This window comes from Lepus europaeus, chromosome 4 (assembly GCF_033115175.1).
Source record: "Lepus europaeus isolate LE1 chromosome 4, mLepTim1.pri, whole genome shotgun sequence".
Lineage (NCBI taxonomy): Eukaryota > Metazoa > Chordata > Mammalia > Lagomorpha > Leporidae > Lepus > Lepus europaeus.
This window is the reverse complement of record NC_084830.1, coordinates 35,839,924-35,854,231: the sequence shown is the minus strand read 5'-3', so window position 1 is coordinate 35,854,231 and position 14,308 is coordinate 35,839,924. Positions and strand designations below refer to the sequence as shown.

General features: G+C 38.8%; 1 protein-coding gene across 2 annotated transcripts in view; it reads right to left on the bottom strand.

The window, feature by feature from the left end:
- The window catches only part of ANGPT1 (angiopoietin 1), a 255,541-nt gene that overhangs the window by 91,605 nt on the left and 149,628 nt on the right, over nt 1–14,308 (bottom strand). For both annotated transcript variants that reach the window (XM_062188110.1, XM_062188111.1), the window contains exon 2: nt 7,517–7,672. In XM_062188110.1, the coding sequence (XP_062044094.1) occupies nt 7,517–7,672 (156 nt within the window). The remainder of the gene's footprint in view (nt 1–7,516; nt 7,673–14,308) is intronic.

Here is a 14,308-nt window from a genome sequence, read left to right as displayed (position 1 = left end):
AGCAACTCACAAGTAAACAATGGTAGAGATTGTAAAAGCTGGGGATGCACAGATAAAACTTTCAACTACCAAGCACATTCTCATGCAGGAAAGATTGTTGCTTGTTGAGTGGAGTTTTATAAAATAATGAAATAGGGAATTAAGCACTTGTATCTGATCTGAGTGACACTTAGAACAGTGCTTTGCACAGAGCAGACATTCATAGTGTGTGAATGACAGGCACACTGTCTAAGCATGTCATGTACACATAAATAATTTTTTATTTAAAAGACTCTCTGATCAACTTCTGGCATCCTCATACACCAAAAATTTCATTTTTTTTTTTTTTGACAGGCAGAGTTAGACAGTGAGAGAGAGAGAGAGACAGAAAAGTCTTCCTTTTAACGTTTGTTCACCACCCAAGTGGCCGCTACGCCAGTGCGTTGCGGCTGGTGCACTGCACCGATCCAAAGCCAGGAGCCAGGTGCTTCCTCCTGGTCTCCCATGCATGTGCAAGACCCAAGCACCTGGGCCACCTCTACTGCACTCCCGGGCCACAGCAGAGAGCTGAACTGGAAGAGGAGCAACCGGACAGAATCTGGCGCCCCAATCAGGACTAGAACCCCGGGTGCCAGCGCTGCCATAATTTGGTTTTTTAAGAACAGTAAATATCATTCCCTGTGAATTAACAATCCAAAATTGTTCAAAAGTCTGGAAACCACTAAAGATTCAATCTCTTCTCTTCTTCTTTGTGCTACCTCCACTTCACATCCAGATAGACCAGAGTGATTTTTCCAAAAAGACAACTTGGGTTATGCCACCTCCTCTGTTAAATAGACCATGGAGGGGTAGGGGTTCAGCACAGTGGTTAGTGGGTTAGCTTGGGATGCCTGCATCCTACCTCAGAGTCCTGGGTTTGAGTCCGGACTGCCACACTTTCAATCCAGCTTCCATCTAATATGTACCGTGGGAAGCAGCCGGTGATGGCTCAAGTACTTGGGTCCCTGCCACCCACATGGGAAACCTGGATTCAATTCTGGGTACCTGGTGTCAGCCTGGCCAAGCCCTGACTGTTGCAGTCCTTTAGGGAATAAACCAGGCAATGGAAGATATCTGTCATCTCCCTCTTGTTCTTTCTGCCAAATAAAATGAAAAAACAAAGCGGATGGCATTCCTGTTTTAGTATAAATTCCAGAGCCCTCAGCCTGCTTTACAAGGCTCTAAGTGATCAGGACCTGCTTCTTGGATCCCACTTCCTGCCACTCTCTTCCTTGTTTATTTTGCTGCAGCCACACAGCCTTCTTTGGGCCACCTCCACAAATTCATTTCCATCTCAGGGTCTTTGCACTTGAATTTTCCACTGACTGGAATGCCCATCCCTTCCCACATGATGGCTGATTTCTTTTTATCATTCAAATCTTGTTCAAAAGGGTCCTTTCTGGCCACCCTTAGTAAGTAGCTCTCCCCTCACCCTCCAAACAGGTTACTCTGTTTTACTTTCCTTATGGAATCATCACTATCAGAAAGTATCCTATCTTTTTACTCATTTGCTGTCTTTCTGCCCCACAATAATGTCAGTTGCACAGAGGTAGGGCTGCCCTTCCTGGAGCCAGAACCTCAGGACTGCAGCATTGGATACAGCCTACTGGCTGTATGGTTGGCTATGGTCACAGAGAGGGTAATAGGTCCATGGAAACATCAGGCTGGACTTCAATTACAACAGTCCAAGTTAAAAAAGACAGCCTCTGAACACAGGAGAAAGAGAGGAACCAATCTCAAAAGTTCAGGCTATCTGCCGGTCGTCTCAGACAACTTTTACACACAAATGCCAATCCCTTCTCCTCTTTCCCCATCACCATAGCCCTAGTGCTGCTTTATTTCAACGCTTTTCACTGATGTATTAAAATAGGCCTAAAGCTCAAAAGTGGGCAACCTTGAGAATTGTATAGCAAAGTATGATAAATTGACCACTTTCTTGCCATGTGTCTATGGAACTCGAGGCTTAGCAATAATCAAAGTGTTCCATTAAAATGACAAAAGACATTTCCTTCTTAGCCTAAACACATCCCAAAAGCACATCTCTAGGGGAAGAAATAAAAAGAAAAGAAACCATTGAGGAGTCTATAGAACAAGCACCCAAGGGACAAGTTCAAAGCCTAAATTTTCCAGACTATGGAAGAGTAAGGAAGATTCTCAAGGCCCAACTTGAAGATTTATGGGCTATTAAATTTTATTTCTTTTAAAAATAAACAAAATTTTCAAAATAAAAAGTATTAGTTTCCCAGAGAAAGTGAGCTAGCACATTTCTGAGGCCTCCCCTAAAAAACTTTGAAGAGTGCCACTGATCTTCAATACTAACTCTGAAAAAAGGGTGAAAGTTGGCGTAGAATATAAGAACCACGGATGGAAGCCTCTTTTAACAGCATATTTTAATTTGAAATCCACCCTGTTTAAAGGCTGTTTCTGTTTTCATTTTTTTCTTTACATTTACACACAAAAAAGTAACTTAATATATAATGCCTTGGCAATATACATTTATAAAAGAATGGACATTAATACAACAAGGGATGAGAGAAAAATCACCCTTTGTCAAAATCAATGCAGTAATTTCTTTGACAAGCAGTTTGATGAAATCTTACCCTACAGGTTATTTATTAATTTCCAAGAGGAAAGTAAAACATTAGGCTAGAATGAGATATACGCTACTACCTTAGCCAAATAAAACTTAGCATCACAGTGTGGCAATCTGATTTTTGATCCTGATGAGATGCAAAAGAAGTGATTAGTTATTTTACAGTGTACTCCTACTGCAACATTCAATTCAACCAAACTAAGTCCTTATGCGTAACTTTCAATTAAAAAAAAAAAAAACAAGGGATGGAAGAATAAATCAAATGCCATGATAAGTAAATATGCAGAAAAATTCAGAATATGAAACAATTCACAAAAGAATTACCCCAGTTTAACAAAAATGTCAATGTTAAGGAACCTATTGTAAACTAAGAGAAATTATTAAACCCTGAAAAATAAAACATGTTAAAATTTTGGGCAGAGCAATTGAGATAATATAAATATGAAAATTAATCTTAGAGAATTTTTGCTAATCTTAGTCATGATTTTGTTAATCTTAATCATGACTTATTAGTACTATGTACATATTATAATTATATACAATCAACATAATGTTATAATAGCTTCATTATCTCTAAATATATTAGGTCTATGCTGTGTTTAAAATATAATCTCATTTGGTTATGGGGTTTAGTAGAGATAATAATTATATTACAGTCTAGATATTGGGAGCTGAAGTAACTTGCCCAACACAGCTAACAAGCAGTAGAGCCAAAATGGAACTCAAGCAGTCTATTTCCAGAGTCTCGGTTCTTTCCCACAGACTCTTGTAGCTATAAACAAGCAGCTTCCCCTGGCTAAGAAAGTTATGTGTCAAAGGAGTCCCTTGGCCCCCAACAGCAGTGCTAAAGTCAGCCCCCAGGAGCAAGCTTAAGTATCCCTGCCACAGTGACTCATTGCCTGGAAGTGGCCACTGGGAACCGTGTTCTCTGTGCCAACACAGTGTGGAATTTCAGAGAACAGCAGCTGGGGCCATTGGTCATTTACACTCCCCACCCTAGGAGACTGGAAAGGTGCATTTTTATTGTTATGAGAAAAGGCTTTATAGCTAAATAATTTGACAGAAAATTAAGGAGGAAATGACTTAGGAATGTTCTGCCACTTAAGATAAGGACTGCTTTCATGTATTAATATATTCTATCCAGTATCTAGGAAAGCATTTTATATCAAGAAAATACTCAAAATGTATTTTTTAAAATTTAAGTTATATTTCTATCACCAGAGTTTCCCTCTAAATCATTGGAAACTTAGGAACAGTGTCTGAGGGACTTTCCTATAGCTGGCCCAGCTGGCCAGGGACAAGAAGAACACTACATCCTGGTGTCACAGAGTCGACGTGACTGGTGCATGGTAGAATGGCAACAATAGGTGTCCCTTCTTTGATATGAGTAGTCTGGCAGCCGCATCTTCAATGAGAGAAGGGATTCCGTGACTGCGAATAGGTCCACACTACCCTTTGCTCAGATCCATGTAGTGTCTTATAACCATAGAGAGACAGGGGAACCATGGAGAGAGGGCGCATAGACAGAGAGCTGACATAGCTTGTGTACTTTCATGCCAGTCTTTAAAATCTTTAACTTTCACTGGACCAATTAAGTTCCCCTTTCTGTGTTTCAGTTCTTCATGTTGAAACGATGAACGGCAATACTATCTACTTTGTTGAGTATTGTATTTTTATAATTACTAAATAGCTAACATGTAAAAATTATTAGAATGGGGATTAATACAGATTATTAGATTTGGGTTTTAATGGTATTTTCCTATTAGTTCCTCCAAAAATCTAAAATACATGAAAAACAAAATTATGCTACAGGAAGGGACATGAATGGTTTCTGAAACTATATTTTCCTACTGCACACTTGAAAAGAGGAATTTTAAGGAGAATACATACTGGTACAAACTGATAACAAAGTGAGAATAGCACTGCAAACCAATTGAGGAGGAAAATGCGAAGGGATGGGTTCTCGATTTTCACCACCACACCAGCCAGTTTATTTAGATGAATGCATTACTTAGCTAGTTTGTGATCATGAAGCTTATCAAGGGAAAATGTATCTGAAAATGGCCGGGCAGGAAACCCATGACTCCACCACCTTTTGTTAGGCTGAAGTCTAGACATCCATAGAGCACTAGAAAGCAGTAAGTCACTTAAGTTTACAACATTATCGTGTGGAAGCTGGCTGTTACAATGCATTGAAAAGTGATTTCCACATGTTCTTGAAGTAACTAAGGTTGCAAGGTCGGTCTTAGGGAAAGTGACACTAATGTGATGCCAAGTTAGATGAACATAGGAGCAAAATCTTGGGACTGTAGCTGGACAGCAAAGAATCTATTGGTTTTTGAATGCTTATTGTGAATAAAGTATATTAAGATTGAGGAACGATTTAGGATTCACCTTGTAAACTTATCCCTGCATCAGGACTTGTGCACTTGAATGGTTTTATCTAACCAGAATACAACCTGTTGCAATAGTTCCACTAAGTCCCACCTATGCTTCCATGAGAAAAGTCTTAAGCATCATAGCTACAAATAGATGGGCAATTGAGAGACATTAAAATGAAGATGAGGGATGGGAACCCAGCCTATAGTGCAAAACACCAGTTAGGATGTCTATACCACATATTGGAGTACAAGGGTTCCATACCAGGCTCCATCTCAACGCTTAATGCAGATCTTGGGAAGCAGCAGTAATAGCTCAGTATAGCTGGTTTCCTGCCACCCACATCGGAGACCTAGATAGAGTTCTTGGAACCTGACTCCCATCTTAGACCAGCCTGAGCCCAGCCACAGCTACTGTAAGGCATTTGGGGAGTGAACCAATAGATGGGAGTCATGTGTTTTTGTCTGACATTAAAATAGATCATTTTTAATATTACTTATTTGAAAGTTGGAGTTACAGAGACAGAAGAATCAGCTTCATCCATGTATTCCACATGAGTGCAGAGGCCCACATACTTGGACAATCTTCTGTTTTCCCAGGCACATTAGCAGGGAAATTGATGGGAAATGGAACAGCTGGGGCCCACACTGGCACCAGTATGCTGGTATTGCAGGCAGCAGCTTGACACCATCTTACCACAATGCTGGACCCAACAAATTGATTTTTTAAAAGATGAAAATACCTATCAAGATGGGATGGCATGTTGAGCCATTTTCTTTTTCTGCTTTCCTCTCAGTGCTGGTTCTGAAAGATATGTGATTCTTTAAGTTTTCCAGGTTTTAGTTATCTTAAAATTGTACTTGACATATCTAAGAAAATTTCACTGCCCCTTTATGACAAATATTAACTGCTCCACATAGGAACTGGTTATTATTTCTTTGAAATTTTTTTCCTCTTTTCCATGATGTACTTATCTTCTTGCCTTACGGATGCTAAACAAGTTGTCTCTTAATACCTACCTAAACACTTTGGAAATTAATATTCTAACAGTGGGATGTTTCCTGCAACTTCCAATTTCTAGGTGGAAAGAATGCAAAAACAACCCGATAGGGGTATCTATGTATGGAAAAGAAAAAAAACCTTGATATGCAGTTTGTAAAAGTTATCATAGCAGAAATGTATAAAACTTTCAAATACGTAATCACAATATAATATTATGTATGACTATTTTTGGCCATGAGGATATTTTGTAAGAAATTGGGAACATTCTATTCTAGGTAAGAGAAAGTTCAGTCATGTGATTTATACTGCAATACCTTCAGAGATCACCACTGTTACTTAGCATGATGTCTTCTATTTTCAAGTTATAGTACATAGGGGATCAAGATAGGAAAACTATGTTTAGTTAATATTAGTACATAGCAAAAAAAAAAAAGATTTCCCAAATTCCCTGTGATTCATTGCTCCAATGAAATCAATTTCATTTAATTAATTAATTTCATCTAATTAGTTAAGTATCAATATTGCCAACCAAGGGTAAAGAAAAGGAAACATATGAGACAACTGGACTTTTGAGTACAAAATGTATTCATTCATTATATCAATGTGAGAAATCACTCAAAGTTTCTGACCTATCTGCTCTAAATAGTTTTCATAAAAACAATTTGTAATGGGAAAGTTGTCTGTGTTATATAAAATACTCTGTCCATTTAAGTTTTTATTGCTATTTCTCTTTCAATAGCACATCATCTGGGATGTAACTAACACAAGTGCAATAAAATGGAAATGAAGCAGTACCTTATTTGTTTCAGTTTTGATTCTAGAAGTCAACTACATTGATAAGAATTATCTCCCGAGTTTCAGAAGAAGTGGAGTAAATTTCCCTTGCTCAAGAGATCATCTTCTCAAATGATGTTTACTATTTACACTTCACAGTCATGGTGGGTATGTGGCAGTGACAATCCAAGGCCATTTCAAAATTTTGCTGATTTAAATTCCAATAAATATGTCATTGTACATCTACTAATAGGAGACACACACACACACACACACATAAACACACAGATTCCTGATCAGTTCATTTGGGGTTTTCCTTTCTATCTACTGATAGCACAAAACCCCTGCAGGTGCCATTTTTGGCTAGAACATCACCAGAGACAAAACAAGACAGCTCGAAAATGCATATCAAAGCCATTAATTTGACCCAAATGGTTATTTTATTTGACACATATCATATCACAGTTGGTAGCTGCAATGTTTATTTGAACTTAAACACTGATTAGGTCCTTTACCAGCTCTGTTTTTGCAAACACATTGAGAGCTAAATATACCAACCCTCATTAAATGAAAAGAAACATGCATAGCATGTCAGGCAGTCATTGTTGTTATTACTAATAAACAAAAATGTATATGTTTCCCCAATCTCAGTGCTGAAATGTGCTCTGTGTTTATGGAGTGAGCTAAAAGAAAAGGAAAAAAAAAAAGGTCTCCTTAGTTGAGTATGTGATTTGGCCCTGGGGCCCATACCTGGGTCTCAACATCTGTCAGTTTCCTGGTCTGCTCTGCTGTCTGAGACAGGAGGCTGGTCCCTATCTCAAGCATGGTGGCGGTGTGGTTCTGAACAGCATTCTGCTGTATCTGAGCCATCTCCGACTTCATGTTTTCCACGATGTAATTCTCAAGCTGCAAGAGATAAAGGACAAAGCATAGTACATTATAAGCAAAGCCTCCCAGTTGGGGGATGTGATATTTACAATGACAAAACAAGACACAGCTGGCAAATCAGCCATCTGGCAGGGATCCTCTGCATCTCTGGGGGCTGGGGAAATGGGAGCAGAACACACAGGAATCCAGTTGTTAACAAATTCCTAATCGACTGAGCTGAGTACATGAAAGTCATCATCATACTCATGATGAAAATGTGCACTCGAGTGATGCGTTCCTGTTGCCGACCCCATCTCATTTAACCCCCAGAGCAAAGATGCGAGTGAAACACTCCCATTCACACCCCTCTTTTTATTTTACGGCCGAGGAGACAGAGAGGGTGGTGATGAATTCAAGTCACTCAGAGCGAACGCAGATTTTGCGCCATAATTTAAGTTGGAATTGTGGTGCTCTGGTCTTTCCATTACACCACAGTGACCACTCATCTCAGAAAAACTCAGTCTCCTGCTTCCATTTGTGTGGTGATAAATAAAACATATCATGTTGCATTGGGAAAACGGGACAAGGAATGGGAAAAGGGCACATGCCCAAAATGAAAGCCTTTAAGGGAATATTAAAATATAGGCAATGACATAGGAAATGAGCTGTAGCGCCTGAGCGCTAGTTATAACCATTCTCCTTGCTATTTTGCAAGCTCAAAAATAAGCATTGAAAATGCAGCTCATAAAGCAATGTTTGCCCTTCTCACCTCGGGTAACATTCAGTCCTTTATGGTGCCATCTTCGAGAACGCTAGGGTTGTAAAATGAACAGGACCAGAGGGGCTAAGAAGGATTATTAAGTGACTTAACGATGAAGGAGCCTGGTAGGCACCTGGGGGAAGGAAGTTGAGTAGAAGAAACCTGTGCCTCCCCAGCAGAACGCTTACTTCTCCCCCACCAATGTGTGGTGACTGCATTTTATTACCCAATTACAAATAGGGCGAGATTGCAACCCGGAGGAGTCAGGTCCAAGGCCACACACCACAAAAACAGGCAGACTTGGACTTGAGTGCTGAAGTCCTTAACTCTCATACCAACACTTTTAACCACTTGACAGCTCTGCCAAGTCGTGCTTAGCAAGCTGGGTTCCAAATCATTAACAGCAACGTGATTGTTACTGATTTAGTGACCCATACTACATCCACTATTTTATAATCCACAGTAACATTATTAGCATGTAATAAATATCATCTAAATGTAAATTCCCCTTTGTGCAACTTTGGCAGTTCACTTTCTAACATCATGCCTTGCTTATTTCAATGTATTAAGCATGAATGTGCCCCTAGCTAGCATAAATGAAAGGTTAGAATCAAACTCATACTGTTAATAAATCCTGAATTTTTTCTTGGTCAATATAAGGTAATTTTCTTTCATCCTTCATTCTCAAATTAGAAATAGGGAAAGGAAGCAAGTTGTAAAAGTTTTAGAAAACAAATATAAAACTGAATAAAAACCTGAAAATTATCTTAAAATATAAGCTCTCTGGGCCAAATCTTGGCTTTGATCCCACTGAACACATTTAGACAAGATAAAGGGAGAGAGTAAGAGGGCAGTTCAGAGTAGTAGACATCTGTCATCTTGCATTCCTAATTACATACTCCGTCTAAAGTTTCTTTTGGAAAACTGTTTTCCTTTAAGAGCAAATGCTTTTGGTAGAGTTTGCCTATCCCAGTTTCAGGAATGGAGATATAAGTTTTCTATAAGTTCAAGTGATTTATTTTAATTAATTGATTTTATTTGAAAGGCGGGGGGTGGGGGGAGATACACACACACACAAACTTCCATCTACTGGTTCACTTCCCCAATGTCTGCAAAGGCCAGAACTGGGCCAGGCTGAAGCCAGGAGCCTAAAATTCATGCTGAATCTCTCATACGGCTGGCAGAGATCCACACACTTAAAACATCACTTGCTGTCCATCAGGTTGCATGTCGACAGGAAGCTGGAACCCATAGTGGAGCCAGGACTCAAACTGGGGCATTCTGATATAGGACACAGACCTCCCAAGTTAAGTCTCAATCACTGTAGCAAATATCTACCTTGAGAAGTGGGTACACATTTGAACCTGGTGAACCAGAATATTCTGCTCTTACTTAGCAAATATGAATTCAAGAATGGAACTATATTGGAAGCAAGTCCTTTGAGCCTCTGATCTGGAATTTTGTCAAACTAGTTTGCAAAAGAATGTCTCCTTCCTCTGAATAGTGACCTAGTAGCATATTTAGCTGAGACTATTGATACCCAATTTTGCCCCCATAAAGCACATTCTAAAGACATCAATCTAGAAAAACAATGATAGGTAGATAGACTGACAGATACAGAAAAGGTTTCCTTTTGATCACCTGGATCCAGCCATGTTTTTAAGCAGAGCCACCCTTTTGTAAGTTGCATGATCTAATAATCTCCCATGGGTAGCCAACTTTTTTTTAATCTTCATATTGGTTTAGGGCTTTAACATGACAAAAAGAATTTTGACTATTAAAATCAGTTAGATGTTTAGCAAAAGGAGCTTCATACAGGCAAGCATTATCCGTATGTTCCTTGCTTGTCCAAGGAATATGGGGCTCAATATGAAGATGTATATCCTTAGAAGTGTCAGGAAAGTCTCCTCTGTAAAGATGACACTTGTGACATCCATCAACTGCCTACTGTGTGGCAGACATTGAGGTAAATGCATTCCTTTTTATAAGCCAAAAACTCCTCACAACAGCTTTAAGCTCAGTGACTTTGAGTTGTGGCTATTTTATAGGTCAGGATACTGAGGCTTAGAAATCCCCAAACAACTTGCTTAGTAACAAGCAAGAACTCAAGTTCCAACTGCAAAACCCATATTCTTAATCTCTAACCTGTTTAGCCTGAATCCCTCCATGAATTTTATTATACAGCTCCTCAACCTGCAGTGTTCATCAGAACTACATGGGCAGGATATAAAATGCAGATGGAGGTACAACCTGCCAGAAACCATCAAGGGCATATACCAGGAAATTATGTATTTTAAAAGGTTTCCTAACATAATTCTGATTCGGGCAAAACACCAGTGCTTTTCAGAGTGTGGTCCATAGAACAATCACCTGTAATAGAATGGTTTGTGAAGAGTCAGCCATAAGATGAAGAGCTTGATCCAGAGTAAATTATCTATGTCACTAAACACGCTGTTTAATTTACCTAACACACAGGAAACTTACTGACACGTCAGATTCCCTGCTTACCAAGACATTTCAAATGACAATTTGGTATCTTATTCATATTTTTCTCTGGAGAATTCACTCATCAGTGAGCTCAGATACTTATCTGCTTGGTGATTATACATTAGTATTTATGTAGCTAATTAGGCAGGATGCCTTCTCAGGGCTTGAAATACTCCAGGTTTAAGAACAATGCACCTTGGTTTTCATAGATGAAAACACCGTCTGGCACAGCGTGGTTGCATCAAAGCTCAATTGCTTTTTCATCCTTTCTATATGTCAGATGTTAACCATTCTGTACTATTGTAATCTTTTAAACATTAACACTAGCCAAGCAAAATAATTATCCCATGTAGAATTCATCACAAGCATAACCAGTCACCTCCTTCTGCTGACCCCATTGTAGAAATAAAGGAGCTCTCCAACCTGCACTAAAAATTTCATTTGGGCTGCTATGATGAGTAGCATGAATCTAACTCTGGTCAATTATTTTTTAATCAAATGGGGCTGCTTTCTCTAGGGGTAACTGCCTTTTAATGCAAAAGGTAATGGCACACTTAAGTAGCAAGAACCAGATGTAGTTGATTTAAAGGCTGAGGAGGGAGGCAGGAGTCAAATATACAATGTGTGATTAATAAGGAAGACGGCTTTCATCTTATCTCTAAACATTCCTTTGTAGATGTAAAACTGTGAAATCCATCTTGATGTGCCATATCAGCCAGGTTCAGGAAAGATTTCTAAGAAATTTGATGGTCATCATATATTCCCTACTGCTTTTAAACATGTTTACAGAAAGTGATGGCTACCTCAAGGTTCAGTATTTTCTAATAGTCTAAGATAGGAGCTTTAAATGGAGAAGCAGCTGACCACAAGAGCTGATGCATTATGAAGTAGAAGTCTCCCAACCCAATGGTAAAATTACTTGACTGCGCTGCCTCTCTCAGTGTCTGACTCCAGAGTTTTATAAAGCATCAGAAGATGATACAGGATGCAATCTGAAACAAGGAGATGAACATTAAATGATGATTTTTTTAAAATTTATTTATTTATTTATTTATTTTTGACAGGCAGAGTGGACAGTGAGAGAGAGAGACAGAGAGAAAGGTCTTCCTTTTGCCGTTGGTTCACCCTCCAATGGCCGCCACGGTAAGCGCGCTGCGGCCAGCGCACCGCGCTGATCCGAAGGCAGGAGCCAGGTGCTTATCCTGGTCTCCCATGGGGTGCAGGGCCCAAGGACTTGGGCCATTCTCCACTGCACTCCCTGGCCACAGCAGAGAGCTGGCCTGGAAGAGGGGCAACTGGGACAGGATCGGTGTCCCGACCAGGACTAGAACCCGGTGTGCCAGCGCTGCAAGGCGGAGGATTAGCCTAGTGAGCCGCAGCGCCGGCCTAAATGATGATTTTTAAACTAGGAAATAGTGGTACATTTGGAAAGTGATTTAGTGTGTACAGTTTTCATACATATTGTATAACTTGACCCTTACACCAACTCAAAGTGGAGTATTCATTCCTTTTATAATTCAAGAAATGCAGGCCTTAGGCGACAAAAATCAAAACAAGGCCAGAAATCAAAGAATTTCCATTAGCTTTGGAGGTTTTAGAAACTTCTGTTTTGGGATTGGTTAGCTGCTTGATAGGCCGATTTTATTTTTAGTCAGCTTTTAATTATTCATTTACTTAAGAAAAATATGTATTATTAGAAGTTGATGACTTTGACTTGGCTTCACCACATTGGCGGCCACATTAATTTGAGGTGAGATGAGGGGCCCTAGGGCTAGGTATGTGGAAAGTTTATTCTGCCAGTACTTTTTATTAAAAGTATCAGAAATCCTCTCATGAATTTTTTTCTTAGCAAGCATGAATTTTCTTTATTCTGCTTTTTTTTTTTTTACAAACCACTGTAAAATAGAACAAAGGGACTAAAAAAAAAAAAAAAAAACACACACACACACACACTAAATCTCTACTAGAACTAGGTATGGACCAGATTTTACACATAAGTAGTTCTTTGAGTCTTTATAACAATCCAGGCAGTGTAAGCATTGTTTTCCTCACTTTACTGATATGGAAGCAGACTCAGGGGAGTTAAGTAAATAGTCATCTAAGATCATACAATGAGCTAGTGACACAGCTAGTGTCATACTTTAGAAGATGCTTGATTGTCCAGCAAATTGAGCTCACTCCTAAAGGACAACCACCCATGATATGCGAGCACAATGCCACCAATATGACAGATAAATTCTGATGATTTACAGTTTTCATGCATGGGATATGTACTATGAAAGCTACAGAAGTGAAGATACGCAAAGATAAAAATTTAAAGATTTTTTTAAGTTAAATATTTTCACATTGATGGCCATAATATCCTGATATATGAGAGAACAAGTAACTAGTCACATCTTGTAAGACAAATAGTGTTATTAAAAAGAACCAAGATTTTTAAGAAGTCAAAGATTATCAATCATTTGTGGTTCACTCAGAAGTTACTTGCCCCTCCTCTTTTTCCCAGTGACTGCTGGAGAATTAATGCTAACCTTTTTCATTAGGAGAGGGTTTGGGGAGAGTTCTACTGGGCTTTCAAAATCCTTGGTGCTTTGTGTTCATGTGTTTCAAAATTCACTCAAACTTTGTGTGAAACTCCAATATGTCTTGCATGTGAAATGCATTCTCTATCATTTTACTTCAAGAGATCACTTCAAGGGATGTCTTAGGCCAAAGCATGTCTTAAAGCAAAAAGAATATAATTTTTCCATGTAATTCTTAGGAAAATAACATTTAAGCCCTACAGAAATTGACAAAGGCATTGTTCACTTAAAATATGTTGTAGATTAAGTGGGCCCTCATTGAATGTTGGTACATATGGTATTACTCAATTGTGGCAAAACAACCATGAAATAAAGCAAAAGGGTAAACATGGGAAAGTAATAAAAAAGGTAAAGCAATGCAAAAAATGTCTTAAATGTTGATGGTTTTATCTAATATCATTGTTTCATAAATCATTATTGAAAAATGCAGTTATATCTAGGTTTATGGTCTTATAAAAAAAGATGGATGGGACCAAATATATTATTTTCAGGAATTTCTATTATTAGATCACCAAAAATGTTATTCCTTTTACAAAATAGAGAAGTACAGTTGTCTTTTTTAGACAATAGATTGAGCTAACAGTTGAAACAGTTTTTGTACTGGTGTACTGGACAGGGATCCCATTTCTCATTATGGTATCTGAAACCATCAGTATAACTGAAAGACACATTAAACATTATGAGTTCTAGGGATCTCACTTTATAGACTAATAGCTGAGGCTCAGAGAGTTTAGTGAAAGTGAGGTAAAACAGCTAAGTAAGGTCAGGTGCAAGGTTATGGGAAACTCAGCTTCTATCAGTGGGAACAGCCAACAATGGCTGCTAGCATTATTGTTCCATCTTACG